General features: G+C 57.4%; 1 protein-coding gene across 4 annotated transcripts in view; it reads right to left on the bottom strand.

The window, feature by feature from the left end:
• The window catches only part of PAX7 (paired box 7), a gene marked incomplete at its 3' end in the record, with an annotated part of 98,775 nt that extends 75,500 nt beyond the window's left edge, over positions 1–23,275 (bottom strand). For 2 of the 4 annotated variants that reach the window (XM_080655064.1, XM_080655066.1), the window contains exons 1-4: positions 23,177–23,275; positions 20,469–20,704; positions 19,790–19,919; positions 18,834–18,968 (exon numbers count right to left, since the gene is read on the bottom strand). In XM_080655064.1, the coding sequence (XP_080511190.1) occupies positions 18,834–18,968; positions 19,790–19,919; positions 20,469–20,704; positions 23,177–23,261 (586 nt within the window). In that variant the 5' untranslated portion in view covers positions 23,262–23,275. The remainder of the gene's footprint in view (positions 1–18,833; positions 18,969–19,789; positions 19,920–20,468; positions 20,705–23,176) is intronic. The other 2 variants (XM_080655065.1, XM_080655067.1) reach the window with 1 other exon arrangement.
• Between the last annotated feature and the right edge of the window lie 695 nt (positions 23,276–23,970).

Genomic DNA, 23,970 nt, shown 5'->3' with positions numbered 1-23,970 from the left:
AACAGCTACCAGGAGCTGTGCTCTTAAAGTGCACCAGGCATTGTTCTAAGTGCTTTACCCACATTGTTTCCCCAACAGCCCCGAGAGGCGGGTCCTATTATTGGAATACCCATATTACAGATGGGTTGACTGAGGCACAGAGGATAAGAAACTGGCCCGTGTCAGACAGCCAGGAGGGCAAAGCCGATTCTAACTCAAGTCTGACTCGGGCTGGGCCTCCACACCACACTCTTCTGCCCTCAATGAAAGGCAGATGCAGAAGGAAGGGAGGAGATGAACAAATGAATCTGACTTCTGCCCCCGCCAAGCCTCAGAGGGGGGTCTCCCAGGACCTGGTTCAGCTTTGCAGGGAGCGCGCACACACGCGAGCACACACACACACACACACACACACACACACCCTCTCCAAGTCTCCCCAGTGGCTCTCGTTCAATGTTTTACAGGCCTAATGAGTGTTGACAAGTTTAATGAGTTTGTTTTAAAGAAGGGAGGGGGGACCTGGTCAAGTTGAGATTTCCGAGTCAAATGAATTAGCGGAGGCCGCCAGACTTCAGCTGACAGGCCTGGAAACCCTCCCGCGGGTACAGCCTTGAGCCAGGGACCCAAGCTCCCCTCAATGGGACCTGCGCCCCAAGCCAGACACGGGAGGCTCCTGGGACCTCTGCATGGCCCTGGGTGCCTGGGTCCCAGTCGAAGCCCATCTCTTTATCCTGCAGCCCCCCGCCCAGCCAGCTCACCCCTCTAGGCCCCGCTTCTGTTGGACTCTCCTCCCCCACCGGGTCCCCAATGAGAAATTTGATTCAAACCCAGTTTGGCACTTGTTTGCATATTGATTGCGTGGTAATTAAGTGGCTTCATCTGTGGGAGGGACGCGCCACCTGCATTTCTCAGCCTCCCAGTCACGGGCTGGGACTGGCCACAGCCCCTGCTTCTGACCGTGCAAACTGGAGTCCAGGGAGGCCGGCCCCTGGCTGTGAGCAGGGAGTTACGCGCGTGTTTGTTTAAAATGGGAATCTTTATTTTTGGCGGTGATGAGATGACTCGGGAAGGAGCTTGCACAAAGCTGACCAGCCAGATGAAACAGCAGAGTTAAACTTAAATCATCCTAATGATGCTCAAGTTAAAGGCATATCTGCACTCTGGCCCGGGGGTGCTGATGTCACCGGGGCGTGGAGGCACCCGCAAAGCAAGATCAGTTCTCCCTCTGGCCCCTCCTGAGCCACCTGGGGCTGACCTGAGTCTGGGACCCAAAGCCAGAGAGGCCAGGATTTAAACTCCTCGTTCTTTCTCTAGCCCTGGTCTTGGACAGGTTACCTAACCTCCCTGTGTCTCAGTTTTCTCATCTGTAAAATGGGATTAGTAAACCCTGTGACGTTCACAGGGTTGTGGGGCTCAAGGGACTGTGCCCTGCGCACAGTAGGTCCTGTAGAAACCCAAGTCTGCTCTCCAGGCCGCACCCCGCTGGGCAGGAGGATGATCTCTCCGATTATTACCGCCTTGCCAGTTAGCACACGCCACCTTCCGGCCCACGCAATGTGGTTGGGTTCTTTCCTCCAGTTGCCCAGGTAGCCCATGATGTTCTCAGGTGGTGGCATCACCCTTGCCAATCGTCAGGAGGAAGTGGACGAGGAGACTGGGAAAGGAGAAAGGCGTTGCCTCCCTGGGCTCTGGTTTGCTTCATTATGTCGTGTTTTGTCGTCCATTAAGGAGAACAGACTTGGAGCTGACACATCTCAGCCTGGGTCACAGCGTCCAGCTGAGTTCCAGGCCCCTTTCCAGCTCGCTCTCTCTCTCTCTCTCTCTCTCTCTCGTGATTATTGATTAGGTTTCCCCCTGGGGTGCCCCCTCCTCTCTTTTTTACTTTCCCCTACTCTGGTCTCAAGCGGTGACCTTGTGAGAGTATTCTTTCTAGGGAGAATTTCTCAGCACTGTTCTCCCCTTCCAGCAGGAGCAAGGGGTGGGGTGGGGGTGGTAGGTGAGGGGAGGGACGCGGGGCAGACCCTCCGATCCGCTCTCTGGACAGGGCTGCCATGCATCTCTGGTGATTTCTTCACTTCCTAGGTCTCCCCATTGTTCAAGCCTGCGGCCAGCTGTGGGCATTCATCCTTCAGCGTATTTGCAATCCCCCCAAAACCAGGCCCTCGTGCGACAGGGCTGGGCTGAGGCCCTGGGGAACGAACAGAGGCTGAGACGCCAGAATGAGCATGCACTGCACACACGTCCTCCAGGCCCCTGACCAAAGGCGGCATCAGCTCACCACCTCCCGGGCACTTCAACCTTTTGTTGTCACTTAAGCCTCTCCTGGGAGCAGGGAAGAGCCTGGACCCCTAGGGCAGCTCTGACTCCCTGGCCGGCTCAGCCACTTACTGGCTAGGTGACTTCGGGCAGATGACTTCTCTAAGCCTCTGTTTTCCCTTTCTGTGAAATGGGGGCAGGCGCATTCAGACCATAGACCAATGCACCAACCTTCACCTGTGAATAGTGGAATTGGCATGGCCCCACTGGTACACATCTTCCTTATGGGGACATTCACCCCTCAGCACCAACAGAGGCACACCCACACTGACCCAGCTACACACCCCTAAACACATTCACACTACATCACAAGGACAGACCCACACACACCAAGACAAAGCTCCCCGCCCAATCTAACCAGGACCCGCTATTTCCTCCCCAACTCCAATAATCACCTCATCAGCAACCATGTGCACACAGCACACATACGCACAAGAAACAATGCTCCCTTCAGCAGAGATCCCAACGCCTACCTTCCAACACGCGCCCAAGGCCAATGGAGGTTTCTCAGTTCATAATCTCACCCGAAAGTCAACAATGTGGGCAGGGCACCCCATGCAAGAAAACCAATGGGCAGGTCCTCTGAATGAACCTTCCATGAAGGACAAGCCCCCTAGAGACAGGGGAAGCCACTCCCCAGGGACACGGGACCCTGTGAGTCAGTGGAGGGCATTCCCAAGTCAGATGCTGGAAGAGTTTGCAGCAGTAAGAGTCTGTGGTAGCTGGATTCCATTACTGGCTCTGCCACTTCCTGGCTGTGTGACTCCAGGGAGCTGAGCAACCTCTCTCTCTCTCTCTCTCTCTCTCTCTCTCTCTCTCTCTCTCTCTCTTTCTCTCTCTCCTTTGTTTTTGTTTTGTTAATCCTCACTAGAATATATTTTTCTGTAGATTTTTAGAGAGAGTGGGAGGGAGGGGGAGAGACAGAGAGAGAGAAACAGCGATGTGAGAGAGACACATCGATGGTTGCCTCCTGCACACACCTCAACCAGGGCCAGGGATCGAGCCTGCAACCGAGATATGTGCCATTGACCAGAATTGAACCCAGGACCTTCAATCCGCAGGCCCACACTCTAACCACTGAGCAAACCAGCCAGGGTTGAGCAAACCTCTCTGACTTCTGCTTTCGTTTGCAAAATTGGGATAATAGATACCCAGGGGTAGAGCTTGGAGGCTGAGAGGAGGTGTATAAAGTAAGAGGCAGACAAGTTGAGTACAGGCTTCCAATGAGCCTCGCCTGCTCGTCTGTGCCCAAAGGGCCAAGGCGCCTGCTTGTACTTCAGTTTCCACATCTATAAAGGGGATCTTAATAATCCCTCTTCCTCAGTGCTCTTGGGAGGGTTTCCTGAATTCGTTCCTATAAGGCACTTTACCCAATACTTACCACAAAGTCAGCTCTCAATTGGCTATTCTCCTACGGAGGTTCAATTAATGACTGCCTCTTTCCTGCCATCCAGGTCTCAGGTCAAATATCACCTCCTCTGGGCAGGCCTCCCTGATAACCCATCTACCATTGCTTCCCAGGTCAGTCACTTTCTATCTTCTTTAAGCCCCTGTCCGCCTTCTTAGTGTTTTCCTATTGGTGACATGCTCATTGCCCGACTACCCACAGTGTGTAAGCTCCATGAAACCAGGGCCTTGTGCGATTTGAGGCTGTCCTCCCAGCCCCTGAACAGTGCCTGGCACACAGTAGGTGCTCAGTACATTGTTATGAGAACAAAGTGGGAGTCCTAGCTCCACCTTCCTGGGGCACTGGCGCGGGTAGAGGGGCCCTCCCTCCTCCTCCTCTGTCCCTGCCCTCCCTGCACACACCCCGCCCCTCCGGAATGTGAGTCCATGCTGCTGGCCAGCCTTTCCGCTGTGGCCCGGGATTCTCTCGCTGCCTCCTGCCAAGGGGCGGTGCGCCTTGATGAGTTTACCTGGGTGTTAATCCCCTAACAATCTCCCCCGGCCTGACCCGAGAGCCAGCCTCCATTCTTGTCCTGGGTCTAATTAAGGGCCTGAAATGCCACTTCCCCTTTCAAACCTGGCTGCTTTGCAAAGAGGCGAGGCAGGTAAAGCCCAGCCTGCGCTTTGAAGCCGAGGAGGCCGGATGCCCTGGCAGGTGCATGAGGGGGAGAGGGAGGGACTGAGGGGCTGGAGGGGAGGGAGAGAGGGCTTCTGCCTGCCCCTCCTCCGAGAGGACAAACACCTGCAAATCTCCTAACTTGGGATGCTTTGTTGGGGACCCCAGGTCCTAGGAGACCCAGAAAAAGTTAAGGTTCCCCATCCAGGGAAATGCATGCATCCTTACACACACACACACACACACACACTTGAGAATTCCATTCTGAGGCTTCGTGGCTGAAGCCCCTCTAGTCCCCAGGTGAAGCTGATATGATGCCACTTTCCCTTACATCTGTCTATGTCTAGCTGGATGGATGGATGGATGGATGGATGGATGGATGGATGGATGGATGGATACAACATAGATCTAGGTATCTAAGTGCAGACAGCTACCCTCCCAAACTCAGCAAGATCACCCCTAAGGGAAGCATTCTCTACTTCAACATCATACACTTTCTTTCTGATTTGAATTTTCACAAACACGTGTTACTTTTATAATAAACTTTTCAAAAACATGACAAAACCATACGCATCTATATCTTTGAGCCCCTGACAGAAGAACAGTGTGCATTTGACCTGGGGGATTCTCATCTTAGAAACCTCTATGAGTCATCTGTTCCACACAAATTACTTTCAGACCTTCTAGCTCATTTTCACCAGGCACCTCCGATGTGCCCGCCATCTTTTCTGTTTTGTTTTTTGTAACGCGTTGTTCCCTTTGTGATTTTCATCCCCATCTGATAGATGAGAAAACTAAGGCTCAGACAGGTGAAGCAACTCGACTTGCTCAGGGGACCCACGGCGGGGAGGCTGTGCCTGGTCTCACTGACTCTGAGTCCAGTGCTCTTCTTGTGACCCCGGGGCTGCCTCTGGATGGAAAGGCTGAGGGCCCAGAGCTGGGGTGAAAGTGAGTGTCTGGAAGGGGGGGCAGCCTCAGTGTGTGGACAGGTGTTGGGGCCAGGAGGACAGGTGGGGTCCTGCCCTCTTGGCTCCCTTATTCCTTGCATGGTGCCCTTGCTGATAAGACCCTTGCAGGCGACTAATAAAAAGTGAGGGACCCAGCAACTTTGGAAGAATGTCCCATTCATGGTGCCTGCTTTAACAGTCTGGAGACTGGGTCCCTGTTCTCACTCTGCTCTCGATTTGCTGTGCAACAAGGAACAAGTCCCTTCCCCTCTGTGAGCCTCAGTTTCTCCATCTGTGAAACAGCGTGTTGCACCAGACCAGTGGCTCTCAACCACGGCAGCGTTTCCAAAAGCCACTGCCCAGATGGAGACAGTGCCAGGTGGCATGCGTTGCAAAAGCACCTGGGCACACCCTTCAGCCCTCCTGGCTCACAGGTCTTCCCATCTCCCACACTCTGCACTGAATCCTCCTTCCAGGACCACGCCAGGGTGGCACTGCCACCCAGCCACACCACCAGTCCTCACTGAAGCGCAGAGAGGGTACTGCCTCCTGTGTCACACAGCAACCTGGGCAGGTAGAGCCCAGTCTGGAGACCAGCCAGGCCTGTTCTCCAGCAAGACCTCCCAGCCAGGAGAGAAAGTTCTCTAATCAGGGGAACAGAAGAGGAGGGGAATCATTTGTCACCAGATGAGAGATATCAGCTTATCTCTGAAGACCAGTAACCACAGCCTGGGGCTCTGATTCCAGGCATAAACACAGCGTCCTCTCCTCCTCCCACCCCCCTCCAGAGCAGCCTCCTCTGATGGGAGGTGATCCCTACTCCTTCCTAGGACAAAGCCCTGTCTCGCCAGAGTCTCCTCTATCAACGGGAGCTCGCTGGTTTTTCTCCTCCAACGCATACATGCTCCCAGTATCAGAGCTCCCAGTATCAGAGCTCAACTGCTGCATCAACTCCTGCTCGGAACCTCAAGGTGCCATGGAACACAGTTTGAAAACCGCTGGGCTCCTCATGCCTTACTCTTGTTCAGACAAAGAGGCAAGGGGACAGGGTGGGTGAAGTTAAGTGGCTTGTCCAGAGTCACACAACATTTTGTGTGAAGCCAGGGCCACTCCGCGGGCCATTCACAGGAAGGTCTGAATCCCAACCCTCGCCACCATCCTGCAGTTCCTTCCCTCTGGGCTTGAGTCTTCCTTGCTGCTAAAAGGACTTTCCCCAGAAGATGAACAGACCCTTCAGAGGGCAAATCTGTGGCCTCTGTCAGGTCTCAAGATCCCAGTAGGTGACCCTGGGTGGTAGCAGGGGATACTGGCTTGAGCCATAGTATGCCTGAGGATCCAGGGTTCATGAAGGATGGGGGCGGGGAGAGGTGCTAGGGCTGAAATTGTCCAGATGGAGCAAAGGAGAGCAGCTGGGATGTGCCCTTCAGGCCTCTTAGGGTAAAGGCCACCCTATTCAGAGAGGCCCCTCCACTCCCTATTTCCTTGGGATAGTCTCTGTGCCTCAGTTTTCCCCTCTGTGAAATGAAACTTACGAAGGGTGATAGACTGCGGGGATGGGAAAGGGCATTGCTCCCCATGGCTGCCCTCACCTTCGAATTCCTGGAAGCAAGGCCAGCTTATGTTGCTTCTCTACCAGGCCAACTGCCAGCCACTTCCCCCTCTTTGGGGCTCACTCATGCCACGCCCTCTGGACCTCCGCTTTCCCATCTGTGACCAGATGACCTCTAAGGCCTGTCCACTCCGACTCACCTTTGCGGATCTCAGCCTGGAAAGGAGTTCCAAGGTCTCTTTAATTGTCCTACTAGCCAGCCACAGGTTCCCACACACCTGGGCATCGGTGGGAGGAGTCTGGGAAGAGCTGCTTCCCCCCTCCTCCCATCTCTGGCTGGGGCTGCCTTCTCCTTACACCCCTCCACTCTCCCTCTGCACCACCCCGTCTCTGTCACAGCATGAACTCCTAGCTGGTCTCCCCACACCTTCCAGTGCAGTCTCTGCTCAGCCCATCACTCCTTTGCCAAAATCCCCCCTTTGGCTCCTCGCTGCCCTTGGAATAAGTCCTAACGCCTTCACTGGGCATCGAGCAGTCAAGGCCTGCGCTCCAGGGGTACTGGCCCAGCACGGTCCACGCGAAGTAGGGCTTACTAAAGAGTTGTGGGATGGACAATGAAGAGCCAGATGCCTTCAAAGCACTTCCAAGTCAGCCCTCAGGACTGAGACCGCCCCTATTTCAAGGGGATGGAGACAGCTATGGTTGGGGAGGGGATGGGATGGCGAGGGTGGGAGCAGGGAGATGTCACAGACCCTCCTTTAATCACCACATTGTGCTCACTCTCTCTGCTCACCAGAGCTGCCTGGCCTCTACCTGGGAGGAAACGGGACTCATGGAACAGCGGCTGCTGCGCCCCAAGAACTGGCTGTTTCTGCCTCCTCCCCTGCCCACAGGGGCCACTTTTTCTCTCGGGGCAGGAAGGGCGCTATCCAGCTGCACAAGGTTGAGCACCTGTCCTCATCCCACCCCCCCCCCCCCAAACATGGTGTCACCTAGAGGTCTGCAGCCCCTATAATTTCTCCAATCACAGACTGAAACCAGCCCCGGGGGAAGGGAGGAGGGGGAAGGGACTGGAGAGTAATATTTATCCGTCTCCCAATTTGTCCTGCACTTTATGAAATTACATTGACTTCCGAAGCGCTCTGAAGTTGTGGCCCCAGGACAGGGACACTGAGGCTCTCGGGCACCGCATTCAAAGTGACCCACACCTTTCAGGCTGGGGGTGGGGCTCCACTTTCTCCTTCACCCCCACCTCCCTGCCCCCCACTCAGCACCTCCTCTAGAGCTTTTCCGAGGCGTTACTTCTGCCCAGCAGACCTCCCCATCACAGACCCGCAGGTGGCCACAGCTGGGATGGTTTTGGCGTCCTCAGCACCCAACAGAGGAGGAAGGGAAGGTCTGAGAGGCAGAGCGTGGGCGCAAGTCACGCCGCACTTAAGGATCGAGGAGCCTGCTTCTGTGGCCTTAGCTTTCTCCTTCCCTCCACCGCCCCCCCCCCCCCCCTTCCAAGAAAGCCACCGACGCCAGGGGCGGGGAAGCGGGCCGAGTACCCCTCCCCTGGCCCCCACCCAGCGGGCCCGGCAGCTGACCCAGCAGCAGCTCAGCCGAGGAGCCCTCCGCCAGGCCCGGCTTCCCCTCGTCCGGAGCCGGGGTTTTGTTGTGGGGTTTTGTGCGTCCTGTTTTGTTCGGCCTCCCCGCCCCTGCGCCGTCCCCTCCCCCTCGGGGCTCCCAGCGCGCCCGCTCTTGACTTCATCCACTAAGTCAATAGCCCGGGCGCGGGCGGGCCGCTCCCCCGGCTCCCCCCGCCCCGCGCCGCCCCTCGGTTTTCTTCTCGGGATAATGGGGGCTCTTTGTGGCCTAATCAGCCTCCTGAGGGGCCGGGAGGCCGGGAGCGCTTCCCCCGCGGCCGTCGGTGAAAATGAAAGCGGGATTAGGCCGGGCCTCGGCCCACGGCATAGTAAAGCGCCACCAGGCATTCGCCCCTTCAAAGCCCCTTTCGGGGGTTTGGTTACTTTATTTCTAAAGTTGTTTGTATTTCTAAAGTGGCCATTGAGGCGCGAGCGGGGGCTCAGCCGAGGGGGCGGCGGGAGGGGCGGCGGGGGAGGAGCAGAACTCGCGGAGCCTCCCCGCTCCGGGCGCGCCGACCAGTCTCCGCAGCGCTGTCCCGGCGCGGACGTCCGCCTGCCGCGGGCCGGGAGGAGGGGCCCTCACCCCGGTAATCAGAGGGGAAACTGAGGCTCCCGCACCGGAAATAACCGACGCCGGGCTCCACCCCAGAACCAGAGCTCCCCGGATTCAAACCTACCAACGCAGCGGGGAGGGGAAGGGGCTTTTAAAGGGGGGGACGCAAAGGGGCCTTTATGGCGGCAATCGCCCCAGCCGAGCGAGGGCGCCAGCTCACCCCACTGGGTGTCACCTGTGCAGACCCTGGGAGGGAAAGGCCCACCCAGCACAACGTGACCTCCCCAGGGAGATACAGGTAGCCCTACTGATGAAAGAAAGTTCCAGAACTTTTCTTAGAGTTCCCTCCCAGCACTTCCAATAAACCCCGGAGACACCCAAGCAATATTTCAGAATCCTCCCCATGGGCAAAGCCCGGGGTGCGGCAGAGATGCTGAATCCTGGATTTGCAGGCGGCTGGAGAATGGGAGAAGGGGTACAGGCTGTGCCTCCTCCCCCCACATGTACGGGCGGGGGTGGGGATAGCTCTTTTTATTATCAGGCTTTTTGACCTCGGAAGGGTGAATCCAAACTCAAGAAGGACAGGCGAGGAAGAAAATGGCAAGGATGAGGGGGCAGGGAAGGGGGTCTCCGTGGAAAGTCGGGAGAGCCCGCTGCCTCTGGGTCCCTGTCTGTGGTGTTGTGGTGAGGAGGGGGTGGGGGAGATGAGGCACTTCTGCAGGCTTCCGCTGGGAACCAGAGAGCTCCAGAAGGTTCCTCAGGCTCCCCGGACCCCTACCAACACTGAGTTGTCACTCTGGAGACAAACTAGAGCTTGAACCTGCTTTTCATGTCTGTGCAGCCCAGATAAATCCGGCACAGACTTCTAGGACAAGTTTCCAGGCAATCAGGGCTTGATCCCCGACCTCCACGCAGAAGTATACACCACACACCACCCACTCACACACCTGCAAAACTTCCCCGGATGTTGCCTTCGCTCCACCTTCCCCAGTCACCCAGGGACTCGAGGTCTGAATTTGAACCCGCAGCCATCATGGTCCCTCTCCACCTGTCACCCGCTGAGGTCTGGGACCGTGGAGAAGGCCCCGAGGCTCGGCTGCTTCTGGGTCTCACCAAAAGGACCCCAGAAAAACTCAGGGTGTTTTCCGAGCTAGGACTTGTGCCCAAAGCCCCACCCCTTTTTCTGTCGGGTCTGGGGCCTCTTTGATCTTAGGTCTTCTTTTCGGCTTCAGACAAAGAGCGCTGTCAAGGCAAAGGCTCCAGAGACCGAGGCCCACGCTCCTCCCTCCTCGGCTGGCCTGGACCCCAGGCCCTTCGAGGTCCCAGCTCTAGCGCCTGCAACTCCCCAGGTCAGGTTGGGGGCTGCCTTCCAAACGTTGTGCTCACACACAGACCCCCCTCCCACCCACCCCCACTCAAACACCCGAACACTGAGACAGCCTGCAGGAGGAGAACACCACACAACCCACCTACTGGGGCAAGTCCGTTTATCGTGGGCTTGTTTGTTTTCTGCGTCATCCACCTGGCTCAGAACTCCAGGAAAGCAGAAACGGTCTTGTCTCTGGGATTCTTGGGCACTTAACACAATGCCTGGCACATAGTAGGTGCTCAAAACGTTTTTACAGAATGAATCAAGAAATTCACCCCCAATGGACAATTTCTTGTCTTTTTCTCTCTCTCTCTCTCCTTCCCTCTTTCTTTCTTGGGACAGACAAAAGGGGGAGCTCAGTATCTGTCCTGACCTTTGCATACTACAACCTCATAAAAGACCCTTCCAACAACCCGCTGGAGGAGGCAAGTGGGCTGGGCTGTCTATTTTGGAAAGGAGGAAGCAGCAAGGGCCAGGCTGAGGGCAGGCTCTCAGCTTCATTATCTGCCCCCCTCCCCCCCCACGGCAATCCATTGCCTCATCCTGGGCTCCTGCTTCCGGGATCAGAAGCTCCCTCAAGAATATGTGAAGTTCTTATGGAGTGTGGCCCCCTAGAAGCCCAGAGACCCCTTTCTGCTGCCTGGAAAATTCTGCCTGTATGAGCATGTGTGAATGACCAGTTTCTTAGGTTTTACCAGGAGACCGACCCCAAAGGATAAGAACCTTGGTTTGGGTCCAATTCTCTGGGTTTTCGTGGGAAGAAACGGAGACCCAGAGAGCTTGAGCAAGACCCGAGTACGCTGCTAGTGAGTTGGGGCAGGATGGACACTGGAACTCTTACTTCCTGGGCTCACCACATGCACTCAAAGCCCCTCCAGGATCCTCCCTGTCCTGCCCAGTGGGGTTCAAAGGGAGTGAGGGAGGGAAGGCCAACTGAAGAGGGAACCCAGCTCCCAATCTCCCAGAAGCGGTGGGTGTGAACTGGACCCAGCGCAGCAGAAAGCCTTCGGCGGGCTGGCCCTGTGTGGTAACCTTACCCTACCCACCCTCCAGTCTGCAGCTTGGGGAGTGGGGAGGGTGGCCTGGGCGCCATCCTTGCCAAACTGACAACTTAGAAGGAGAGGTTACAAAACACCGGAAGGAGGCGAGCCTCGCTCCTTCGGTGAAAACTGGCCTGGCCTGTTTCCTTAGCAATATTTAGCAACGCTCTGAATAACGGTGCCGCCCCCCTCGCTCCGAGTCCCCGCAGAGGCGGGCGCGCAGGCCGGCCCCTTCCCCGCGCCTCGGGTCCCAGCGCGGAGCGCGGGCCCCCGCTTGGGGAGTCGGCCTCCCTCCCGCCCCGCCGGCCGACTCGCTCGCCTCTAATGAAGCAGCGGGATCGCAGCGAGCCGCCGGGCCGCGCTGTAATGTGATGAACTGCCTTTGTGCCCGTGTCACCGAAAGCGCTTTCTGATAAGGCGAAGCCGCGGAGGATCAAAAGGAGGACAGCGCTCGCCCGCCTCCCGCCGCCCGGCTCTGCGCGCTCCCCTTCCCGCCCCGCTCTCCCGCGGGCTCCTCTCCCGACGTGCCCGTCCCGTCCCGGGGCCAGCCTTTCGGCGACTCCGTGTCTTTGTCTTTCTTCCGGCTGCCCCAGCCTCTCTCGGCCCCTGCCTTTCTCGGCGCCTGCAAATGCTCTCCGCTCGGTCTTTCTCGCTCTGACCTTGCGCGCTGCAGCTCCCTCTCCTCACGCTCTCCTCCTCCTCCTCCTCCTCTTTCTCTCTGACTCTTCCATTCACCTCTGTGCTCCCCGGCCTCTGCCATTCCTCTCTTGGTCTCCACCAGGGCCCAGGCACCCAAGTCTTGGAAAAGTCCATTAGATCGCCCGGGGCCCTGTGCACCCTCACTCCGCTGCCCAGTGGACAGCCAGGTGGGCTCCAGAGGCGCCCGGAGCGCCCTCAGGGTCTCTCCAGAGCGTGACTTGGGGAGCACACAACCTCCCCTCCTCCTTCCCGAGGCAGCCGGGCCCAGGCGCTTTCCTCTCCCCCAGGGCTGAAGTTCTGAGTGCAGCCGAGCCCCCCTTTTGACATTGCCATCCTTACATCCCTTCCTTTGGCTCCCGCTTCCCCTTTGCCCTCGACCCCTTCTCTTCCTCCTCCAGGCCCCTCCTCCCCTCGCGCCTCTCCGGACCCTTCCCTGCGTCGCCGCCCCTTCCCCGCCACTCTGTTTGAAGTTTGGGAGAGAGCTGTCTACTAGTGGCGAAGTTTCCCCCTTAGGTCACCGTTCTGCCTTGATTCGATTTGGGAAGGCGAGTTCCCTCCCTCCCCCTGCTCGACCCAGCCAGGGCCGGGCGCTCGGAGCAGGTCAGAAAGCACTGACCCCACTTCCACCTTTTCCTCCTTTCAGTCCAGTTGGGGGAAGGGAAGGCTTAGGACACAGCAAAACCCGAGGGGGGCATCCTAACCCTCCAGTCCCCTCTCACCCGTCCCCAACGGGGCTTCCTAATCACCTCATTAGTCTGGAGTGGGGGAGGGAGAAGAGCTATTTGTTTTTCTGGAATTCATGGAATGTGCCCCCCTTTGTCTTGGCCTTCAGGGCCCCAAAGTCCCTGGAGAACCTCCCCTTGGGGGTTTCTATTCTGTGCTCTTAATAGCAGGAAGGCTTCCCCGCACCAGGCACCCTCTCTTCTGGGGGTGATTCTGTCCGGCTTTAGAGCAGACACTTCCAGGGCCGGAACCAGGGGCCCTTGTACATTTCGTGTTTGTATCCTGGGGTTCCCATGGGGGGTGAAGTCTCATCAGCTTTGCTGATGATGGCACATAGGAACTCTCATTTGCTCAGCCCTCGCGCCCTCTGTAAAACTATGTTTTTCTATCATATCCCTAATAGATCATGTAACGTGTAACAACTATCATTTTCAAAAACTCTTTTTTAAAAAGCCCATATAATCACCTTACTGCTTTAAGGCGACTGTTATATGTGCTTTTAAATCCTTCCATGTAAATGCTACTGAAAAATTTGGAAAGCTGTGAAAAGGGGGGGGGGGCGTGAGGGGGGTTAATCCGGGTTTACCGCGCGATGCCGGTTTAGGACCGGGTTAGCCTGATTGCGTTATCTCTTCCCAACATTTGAGACGCCCATATTTCACCCGGCCAAATAGCTCGCAGAGCAGCGCGGATGGCTGCCGCGGTCGCGCCTCGGGAAAATGTGTTATTAATATCTAAATAACTTCCCAGGACCGCCTGGCAAATCTCCCTCCACCGTTCCCAGCGATGGATTCGTTTGAAGTCTTCCCCCAGCCTCCTCTTTTCAATGTCTCTCTCTTCTTCGTCTTAGCCAGGCTTATTTCAAACTGGTAAATATCTAATTCCTTTAACGGCTGTGCCGCGCGCGGGCGTCTTTTAGGTCCACATGCGCCTGGAAACAGCCGGTGTGTGTGGTGCTGCGCGCCGCCGGAGGTGAGCGTAAACCTCGCAAGGCCCAGCAGCAGGGGACCCCACCCTGTTGAGAAATGCGACGAGGAGAACGGGGCTGCGCTAGGACCTCCGTCTGGCAGCCGAGCCCTCCCCAGGGGCGCCCCCGGGGGGCCTCTTCTGGTTCGCAGTGGAATCCCGGCGGCACCCCCCAACATACAGCTCTACAAGGCTCCGCTGAGGCCCCCCACTCCACCCCCAGCGCTCCAACCTCCAAGGCCTTCTCCGGGTCTCTGGGGCGGATAATTACGCTGCGCTCGCCTGTTCGCCCTTGTTTAAAGTTTGTTTTCTAAATGTCTATTAGATTATATTCGTTCATTCCCCCTCCAACCTTATCTCTTCCCGTCTCTTCTCTCCTGGCCCCGTCACACTCGATTTAGGCACGAGTTTATCTGGCAAACAGCGGACTTTGTTTATTTGCCGCGGGTTCTGGGTCTGCCAGCGAGTGAGCGCCAGTGTTTGCCTTTGTAATAGTTATCTCATTGTTGTTCTTGGTCTCCGCTCCCTCCTCCCCTCTCTCTCCTTTGGTTGGGGGGGATGGAGGGAAGAAAGGTGGCGTCTTGTCTGTCCCGCCTAGACTCGCCAGGAGCCGCCTCCCCCGGGATCTTCCTCGCCAGCACAGCCTCCCCCCCCCCCCATCAGCTCACCCCTTCCACCCCCATCACCCGGGCCTCCCCCTCGGGTTCCACTGAATATCCACCACCCAGCGCTGCCTAAAGCCGGGGAATCGCCCGGCGCCCTCCGCCTTCCTCCGCGCCCCCATTATGCGAAGCTGATCCCACTTTGAACAGCTTCAAATCCCGCCTGGACTCTGTTTGATTAGATTGCCAACCCGGGGTAATCCTTTGATTTGGTGGAGTGTCAATTACCTTTCTCTAAACACACATTTACCGAGGAGGGAACTTGTTGGTTTAAATCAATGCAGCTTGTTTCTTGATAAATGGACTATCTTCTCTCCTCCCCGGCTCCCTCTCCAAGGCCCCTCTCCCTCTGGGTCCCCTCTCCTCCCCTCCCCTGCCCCGTCCTCTCCTACCCGGTAAACAATGCCCCTTCCAGGTGTGAAGCCGAGGAGAGCGGCGTGGGCTGAGGGGAGCAGCGCCCCCCTCCCCCTCATTCATTCGCTCCCCCGGAGCCTAATTAAATTTGGCAGGTCCTTGTACACACAATCAAAACAGCTTCCTCCTGTGTAGCAAACGACCGAAAACCGCATTAGCAGCTACCGCCGCTGCCAAATTAAATTGTTTCCCACCTCCTCTTACAAGTGTCTCCAACCGACACTCGGGGCTCTCCCTCCTTCCCGAGTCTCCTCCGTCACTTCCCACGCCACACCTGGAAGTTTGCTGCTTTAAACACGAACTAAAGACAAATGCAAGGAATCACAAACCTGTCTCTCGCTCTCAGACACACACCTCGGCCCCCACTCAGGTGGCCATTCATGGGGGAGAAGCCGGCACATTCTCGGATGGGCTTGGGCCTGGGCAAGTACCCCCCCCCCCCTCAGGGAAAGGCACACTCCTCTTTTTTAATCTTGTTACTTTTTCCCTGGTTTCCTATTAATTGTGACCCTGCTGGGCTTTCCGCTTTAGAGAACAATGTAGAGCCCCAGGTCTGATCTGGTCAGTTTCAGCCTAAGTTTGTACATTGCCAGATGCTTGCTGGAGGCTTTGGTGTTCTTGTTGTTTATTGCTATTATTATTATTATTATTGTTGTTGTTGTTGCTTATTTCTTCCCATTCACTCCGTCAGTCCCCACAGAAGAATGATTTGACTCTGTGCAAACGCCTCTCAAATTTCCTACAAGAGTCTCAGGTTAGGAAAATCTTGTTCTTTCTCGTCCCTCCTCAAACCCTTCCTGGTTGGGTCCCTGGCCTTTCCGTCCCCTGATCCTCAGGGAAGGGGTATGAAGGAGAGTCTGAGCAGATGAGGGCAGCGAACTGTCCACTCCCCTCTCCAGGTGAGCAGAGCCTGGCCGGAGCCCCTACGCGTAGCGGGCTGCAAATTCTCACAACCAACAATCCTAATAACTCAGTCTTAACAAGGATAAGAGGGAAAAAAATATGAACAGCCTCATGAATATCAGCCCAAGGGGAGCAGGAGTGAGCTGTTCAGAGATGAAAGTGCACAGAAATAAAAGCTCAATTTAATCTGCTTTAAAACCCTTCAACTTAACGTTTGTGCTTCAAACTCCGAGAGTGAGGACTGATTGCGGATAAATAGTTTCTTACCATGCCTGGGAGCTATTACACCCCTCTCCAACACCGTTTCCTATTCAGCAGCCCCAGTTTTCATTACCAGCTCTAATAAGTCTTAACGTTATTAAATGCCAAGCGGACGGTAGGAAAAAGCGGACTCAGGGAGGGATCTCTCTTTAGCGTTTAAAGAGGAGAGCTCTTAAACCCCTTCTCCCAGGGCTCCCCGCCATGAATGGGGCAACCCCAGAGAAAGCATTTGTCAAAAGCAAGGAGCCAAAACAAAGTTTGTGGATGTGCACCCCTCCCTCCCCTCGCTCTGCCCATGGGGCCTCTCGGCCTCTCCCCACCTGGTTGATAGGGGTGGAGGTTGGGAGGTCTTTTAGCTCCTAACTTGGCCATGAAACTGATGTCTGGGGCCTGGGAGAGAGGTGAATGGTTCCAGGTGGGCAGTTCACCCAGGTGCCCACGGACTGGCCCAGGTACCACATCAGGAGCGGGTATGATTTGTGCAGATGATCAGACAACCCTACCAGCAGCGCACAGCCCATTTACACTGCACCCATCTACAATGACACTGCACCCCCACACGGAATCCCACTGGCTCAGAATATAGCCCTCACACTCCGACCCAAGGGCCCATGGGCAAACAGTCACACTGACAGACACAAGCACCTACGTGGCCACCTAGCTCCAGTCGCCATGCCCAACATGCCCACTGTCACTCAAAAACTGCAGGGCTTCTCCGAGACCAGGCCCGCGGCTTTCCTTTCGTTTTGCCACTCCACAGACCCAGTGCCTGTGCGATCACCCTTCCCATGGGAACTGCCAGGCTCCTCCTTCACCCCTGGAGGCCTGGGGCTTCCTGGCCTGCTGCGGGGAAAACCTCTATCCAGCGAACTCGCCCGCCTGTTAGCTGGTTTTAGAAAAGCCCAGACCTGCACCGGAAGCCACTTCAAACGCCTTGGAGTCAAAGGGATTCCCCCACACCACACCATCTTTCCATCCTCTTCATTTCCTTTTTTTTTTTCTTTCTCTCAAAAGAAATGAGTCTATTGTGCTTCCTCACAGATTGAGGTGGGCATATCCTCACCACATAGACAGACAGACGACAGACACACCCCTAAAGTTTCTCCAAATAAAACCACATCTCCCCGCACTTCACCCAGCGTGCCTCCCACAAGCGCTGTCTGCTGTGCAGGATTTGGTGGGAAAGATTATTCAAGTTTTATGTCGCCCACCCCACAAAAAAGAAGTCCATCCAGCTAAGTACCTTTCCAATACAGACTGAAATAAGGACTGGGTCCCCCCACCAGCACCAGGGGTGCAGGGCTCTGGGCAATCTCAGGAGAGCCAGGGGCTGCTTGGCAAGCAGGGCCCCTCCCGCTGAAGACCCAGGCCCCTCGGCAGGCCCCGCACAGCGGGGTGTCAGGCACAGCTCACTCCCTTTCTTCCCTCGCCCTTTTGTCCCTGCCGGACAGGGTTCCACTTGGGGCCCTGAATGTCAATAGCCTGCTCAGTCCCAGCTCCAGCTGCTCTCACAGGGGGCTGCCTCTGCCCCTCTTCCTCCCCCTCCAACCAGGCCGGTGGGGGCTGGGCCTCGCTGGGCTTTGTCTGTGAAGTTCACCTTCAAGGTTGGGAAAGGCAACTGAGAACTGGAGAGACCTGCGCCAGGAGTTCACCGGAGGCAGGAGAGGGGAGCCTCCACAAACTTCTGCAAGGAAACTCCAACACAATGTGCTCTTTACAAGTTCCTGCCCTTTTCCCAAAGCCGCTGTTTCACAGCTTCCCACGGCCACGGTCTTTCCCGCCGCCTCCCCGCGCGTGGACTTGGGGACCTGCTTCTTTTCCTGTTAGCCGGTGACTCCGGATCTTCCGCTTCTATTTCTCCCCACGCCCTCACTTAAAGCAGGAACACTTACCACGCCTCAAAGACAACTTCGAGGGGACGAGGGACTGAGGAAGGACTTGTCCTTCTTCTGAAATTTCCTGCCTCAATAAACGACAGAGCCATCCCCTCTCCCAGGCAAGCAGGCGCTGGGAGGATGAACGCCTCCTCTAGCTCCCCTCCAGGAAAGTCAGAGCGCTGGTTAGACTCCAGTCCGCGCTCACGGGGGAGAGGGGCTGCAGCCCCCATCTCTCTCCTTTACCGGGATCCTGCTCCCCAGGCTCTGGGAACTGAGCCTCAGCTCCTGGCCCCGCCGGAGGAGAGCACCTTAGCAGGTCAGCCCTCTGCCGCCCCACTCCGCGCCGCGGCGATTCGGGGCCTGGCAACGCGGCAACGAGAGGCAGCTGTCCACGCGGCCCGCGCTAATTTTTATTGATTGCGGCGGTCAGTCAGCTGTCAGGCGGGGTTTCAAGGGACCGTTTAGAGAGCGTGTGCGGGTCTGGTTAACAAATTCATTTAGGGAGCCGCAGGCCGGCTCCTCCTTCCTCGCCCCCCGCCCCCTGGCCCAAGTTTCCTATAAATAATAGATCGACCCAGGGACCGGCAGCCAAAACGCCAGGCCTGGAGGACTCGCGCCGGAGTCCGAGCCCACTAGGCGCGCAGTAACCTGCAGCCGAGCCCCCGGCAACCGAGAGGCCACCTGCTCCCCGCCGGGCCCGGGCACGCGGAGAGGGCGCCCTCCCAAACCCTGAGAGGCTCCTGGCTGCTCCGGAGCCGCGAATTCACCCCGAAGTTCTGTCCGCCAGTCTGGGGCGCAGAAGCGAAGCGCAATAGAGTCATCCCGGCCCGCACGCCAGCGCGTGGGGAAGCGGGGGCTCGGTGTGGCCGGCGGGAGGGTCCCTACCTTTGTCGCCCAGGATGCCGTCGATGCTGTGTTTGGCTTTCTTCTCCCCATCGTCTTCTTTCTTGTCCCCTTCGTCGTCCTCCTCTTTCTTCCCGAACTTGATTCTGAGCACACGGCTAATCGAACTCACTAAACCTCAGAAATTCAAAGGCAACAGAGCGAGTATAAGTTGTTGGGGCGCGGGCGCTCAGGCCGCCTGGGCCCTTGGGATAAAGTCCTGAAGCCCCTTCCCCCTAATACACTGCCCGGGGATTCACCCCCACAGGTCACATTTACACCTCCGCCCGTGGGCAAGCCTGGCGCACACAGGGTCACGCACTCAGTGGCAAGACTGGCAGACACAGCCACCTGTGCATTCCTGTCCTAGACACATCCTCGCCCACACCTGTGCCTTTCACATTACCTACCCGGGGTGCACTCACATCCACACCCCCTTCCCCAGGACCTCCCTGGAGGCAGGCCCCGCAGCCCTGGCTGCTGCAGCCACGCGCAGGTGTGACCCAGCCCTGCCTGCAGGAGGCCCATGCACACACTCCCCTCAGGTAGCCTGGCGCAGGGCCTCCGCATGGGGGACCGGCTGGTGGCAGCAGCAGAACAGACATGGTGACGGGAAGAAGGGGTTCCAGGGAGCCCACGGAGATCAAACCTCCTGGGACAGCCCTATCTCCAGGCCACTTCTCTAGGGAAGTGCCAGGGAGCATTTCTCACCCAACGTTATAAGTAAACTTTCTGCCTCTTCTTTCCTCCCTCCCTCCCTCCCTCCCTTCCTTCTTTCTCCTTCCATCTCCCTTAAGGTTGTGCTTCCCTCCGGCATCCTCACTGTCTCTCAGCTCCTGTTCCCTCCCGACTTTTCTCCAAGTTCCCCACCATCCATCAGCCCTCCCCTCCACAACCCGCCCAGATCCCCAGCGCCCTGCAGCCCTGGGCACGCTCTGCTGGCTCAGCTGCCTTCTCACCTGAGGGCACCGTGCTGCGGTCACAGTGCCCGTCCTTCAGCAGTCGGTCCCTGATCTCCCAGCTGAACATGCCCGGGTTTTCCCGCTTGTACTCCTCAATCTTTTTCTCCACATCCGGGGTCGCCACCTGCTTCAGAGGTGGAGGTGGGAGAGCAAGAGTGGGAAGACGGGGTGGGGGGAGGGAGAGACTTTTAATATCAACTTCCCAAGGGCCCCAGGCCAGGCTGGTGGCTCTGGTAGCCATGCCCTCCGTCTGAAATGGGCTTCGTATCCATTCAAGGAACCTGTCTGACTCCAAGGAAGGCGGTGGGGGTGGGGGGGGAGAGGGTAGAGATAATGAACTAGAAACCTCCTCAGGACCCACAGGATCCCCCTCCTCACTATTTCAGACAACACTGAGGGGGAAACTGTCCCTGGTCTGGGATGGTGACAGGGGTCGGGACAGATGTAGGAACAGCCCAGGAATGACTCAGTGGCTTCAAAGTCCCAGGCCACCTAGACCCCAGTTTTCCCATCCCTGCAAATTCAAACAATGGGGAGGGATAGCTGAAGGTGGGGACAGCCTCCCACTGTATTTTCCATAGGAAGCCTATAGTCACCGGATGGCACAGGGTGGTGACAAGCGCCAGGATCCCCCCACCATGGGAAGGCCTCCGGCCGCTCTATGGCAGACACTCACTCTGGGCTTGCTGCCTCCGATGGCCCCAGGCCGGATGGACCCGGTCTCCTGGTAGCGGCAGAGGATCTTGGAGACGCAGCCGTGGGAGACGCGCAGCTGGCGGGAGATGACACAGGGCCGAATGCCGTGGTGGGCCATCTCCACTATCTTGTGGCGGATGTGGTTAGGCAGGGGTCGCCCATTGATGAAGACCCCACCGAGCTGATTGACCCGGCCTTGGCCCAGCGGAGTGGACACTGGAGAGGGAGGGGAGGCGAGAGAGAGGCACAGAGTGAAGATGGGGAGGAGGCACAGAGTGCACCCCTTGGCTCCAGTTTTTCTTGAGCCCCGAGACCTCTGACAGCGCTGAGCTCCCCACGTTTGGAGCTGTGGCAGTTCAGCAATCAGAAAAAAAAAAGTCCTGAAGTGGAGGGAGGGTCCTGCAGGGATGGAGGGGTCATAGCTGGCTGCGAGTCTCCCTGTGCTGTAAGTCCCCAGTCCTGCCACCCTAAGCGGAAGGAGGACACACCTGAAGGGTCTGGAGCCTCTGAGAAGGGCAGGGAGAGAGAGAGGGAGAGCCTGGAGGCTCTGGGACCAGTGGCTCTCCGACCCCCGGGGTGCAGCTTGGGCAGCAGGATCGCCGGGCACTGCCAGTACCGGGCGAGATGTGGCCCATCCGGCCAGCTCCACGCTCCAAGAGGTCAAGAGGGTTCATTTTGTTGGGGGCCAGAAGGGGCTGGTTGATGACTAGTGTTGACAGCCACCACCCCTGATGGAATAGCCCAGGACAGGTGACGCAATGCTGTTTCCCCTGCCTCTGGGGGCACCGGGCTGTCCCTCGGGGAGCTTGCTGCTTCTAACCTCTCGCAAAGTTCTAATTTCGTTTTGGGACGATTGGGGACATACATGCTCCATTGTCGGCAGTCCCCTAAAGGCAGTACCTGCTTGGCCCCAGAAGTCCGTGGACCGTGCCTGCGGGCTCTGGGAGATGGTACACAGATGGCCAGGGTCCCTGGCGGTGGGGGTCACTTTGGAAACCAGGAAGACAGGCCCTCCGGGTGTGTGCTGGGGAGGGAAATGCCTCGCCTGTAAGCCTTAATGCAAAGTCTACACAGTTTGCTCAGAAGGTTGGGGGACACCCGGTACACTAATCCGGCCTCGATCCCCCCAATTTGGGGACTTGGCGGCTGCGGAGATCCGGCAGATTAGAACGATTTCACAGCCGCCGTGGCGGAGGGAGCCGACGTATAATTGGAAGGGAGGAGGCGAGAAGAGGCTCCGGCTGCCGAGCGGTTCCTACCGCCTCCTCCCTCGCTCTGGCGGTCCCCCCACCTCTCTTTGTAAAAGTAGGTGTCTGAAGCCACCCTTGGATTTAATCAGAAATCGTGCGTCGCCAAGTCAGAGTCACTCGGTCTCCGTGGCGGGATATGCCATTAGCGCTGGAGAGCTCTCGAGCGCCCAACTTTATATTCAAGAGCCTCTTTAGCGACCGGCACTCGGCTCTCCTCAGTATTCTCCGTCATGTTGGGCAAATATTGTTCTAATCCGCCGCGCGTCCTCGGCCGCCGGTTTTCCTAGCATTCGCTACAGGAGAGTGCGCGGCAAATCCCCGGGCCGTGCGCCCTCCCGCTTGCGTGGCCGCTCGCGCGCACTTGATCACGGAGCCACTCTCCTCGCCTGCGTCTAATTCTGAGACCCGCGCCGTCTCGCTGCCGGAGGGACCCCCCTCCTCCCCAGATCGCAGGCTGCCCGCCCGCCCATCCCCACCCTGCCTCCTCTCCCCAGCATCACGCACCAGGGGCCTCATAGAATTACAAGAAGAGTAATTAAAAAATAAAAGCCGCACCTATTTGTGACACCCTGGGCTACCTACCCCCAGGAGCTGAATGACCTCCCAGTTGACAGGTTGAAGACCTTCCATTCGTTTAAAAAAGAAAACAAAACAAAGACGCAGGAAAGGGTCTGGGCGGCGCGTCCCCAAGCGCTCTCCCCGGCCGGGAAACCGGCTCCCCTCCCGTCCTCTCTGCTCATCCTGGAGCTGGATGTCTGGGGAGGACACATTACAAAATGAACGCTTCCCCTGGTGTGCACATCTCGGTGCCTTCTTGAGGTTCTCTCCTGGGAGATTTCCAGAGTTCGGAAGCCCGAGTGAAAAGTTTGGCGGGGGTGGGAATTCGTTACTATGTATCATTTCTAATTAGTTTGTTTCAGACCCCAAAGCAGGAGGGTTGCTTTGGCAGAAGCGGATAGCCTTCCCCGTTTTTAGACATTCAAATATCACGCATGTTGGTATTTCGGAATAAAAGGGATTGGAAGACAATCCGGAGATGAAAAGAACAATTCAAAACAAGAGTAGAAAGCCTGTAGCTGGGGAACGCAGAGAGCCCAGGCACATCGGAGGAGGGAAAGTATCTGAAAACAGTGGGAAGAACTGAAATTCACCAGGACCTGACATTTACTAGGAGCCCAAATCTACCGCTTCAGCCCTGCGGGTAAAGGCCAGAGCCTACGACCCTCGAAGCTGAGGCCGAGGGGTAGTGAAACCAACGCAAAAACCGACGAGGGTTGATCCCAGGAACTTCCTGGGTCTGGCGCCCGGACTTGGACCCAGAAGAGAAGGGGACCCCCGTGCTGTCGCGGCGCCGCCACCACCCCCTGGAGATGGCCACCTCTCCGGGGACCTCGAGTTCCCGGCGGAGGAGTGAGGCCAGGCAAGCCCGCGCTCTTACCTTCCAGAGGAAACCCGGTGCGGGGGTAGTTCTGCCCGGGCGCCGGCCGCATCATCCTCGGTACTGCGCCGGGGAGGCCCGCCATTGTCGCGCGCGCCGGGGACGACTCCGGAGTCGGCAAAAAGCGCTTCCCGTCCTTTCTCTTCACCCCTGCTGCGATCTCTTTCTTTCCTTCTTTTTTTTTTTTTTTCTTAACCTCTTCCCGCTCCCCTACCCACACTCTGCCTACCCCCCCGCCCCTTACCCCCGGCTGTAGTCTACGAGTCCAGAAGCAGGGGAGGGGGGTGAGGTGGGGGCGGAGGTTGCGCGGGGAGGGAAGGTGGCGACAAGGAAGTTCAAACAAACAAACACACCAAGCCCAAGTCCGCCTCTGCCCGCTCCGCTTCGCCAGAAGTTGTGCGGGCGGATGCTCCGGGCAGACCCGAGAGACGCGGCCGCAGTCCGGGGCCCCAGCCTGGGACTGGCGAGCGCCGCGCTCTCGCGCTCCGGGCCAAAGTTTCTGAGCCGAGAGGCTGCGGAGTGGATTCTTTTTCGTATTTATTTATATATTTATTCTCTCGTCCTCCCTCCCTCCCCCCCTCCTCTCCGCACTGGTCTCCACGCCTTTCTCCAGACCACACTCGCTACTCCCTGACGCGCCAGCTCTAACACCCCCGCCCCCAGGACACGCGGGGAGGGAAGAAGGTGCCTCTGGGGTTTCGGGGCCAGAGGGGAGGCGACAGGGGATGCCGAGGGAAAGCGAGGGGGCGAGCGATGCTCTGGGTAAGTTGTGCAAAGTGCTCCACTGGAGTACG

Source organism: Plecotus auritus, assembly GCF_963455305.1.
Source record: "Plecotus auritus genome assembly, chromosome: 2".
Taxonomy (NCBI): domain Eukaryota; kingdom Metazoa; phylum Chordata; class Mammalia; order Chiroptera; family Vespertilionidae; genus Plecotus; species Plecotus auritus.
The sequence above is the reverse complement of the archived record's forward strand: the minus strand, read 5'-3'. Positions and strand labels throughout refer to the sequence as shown.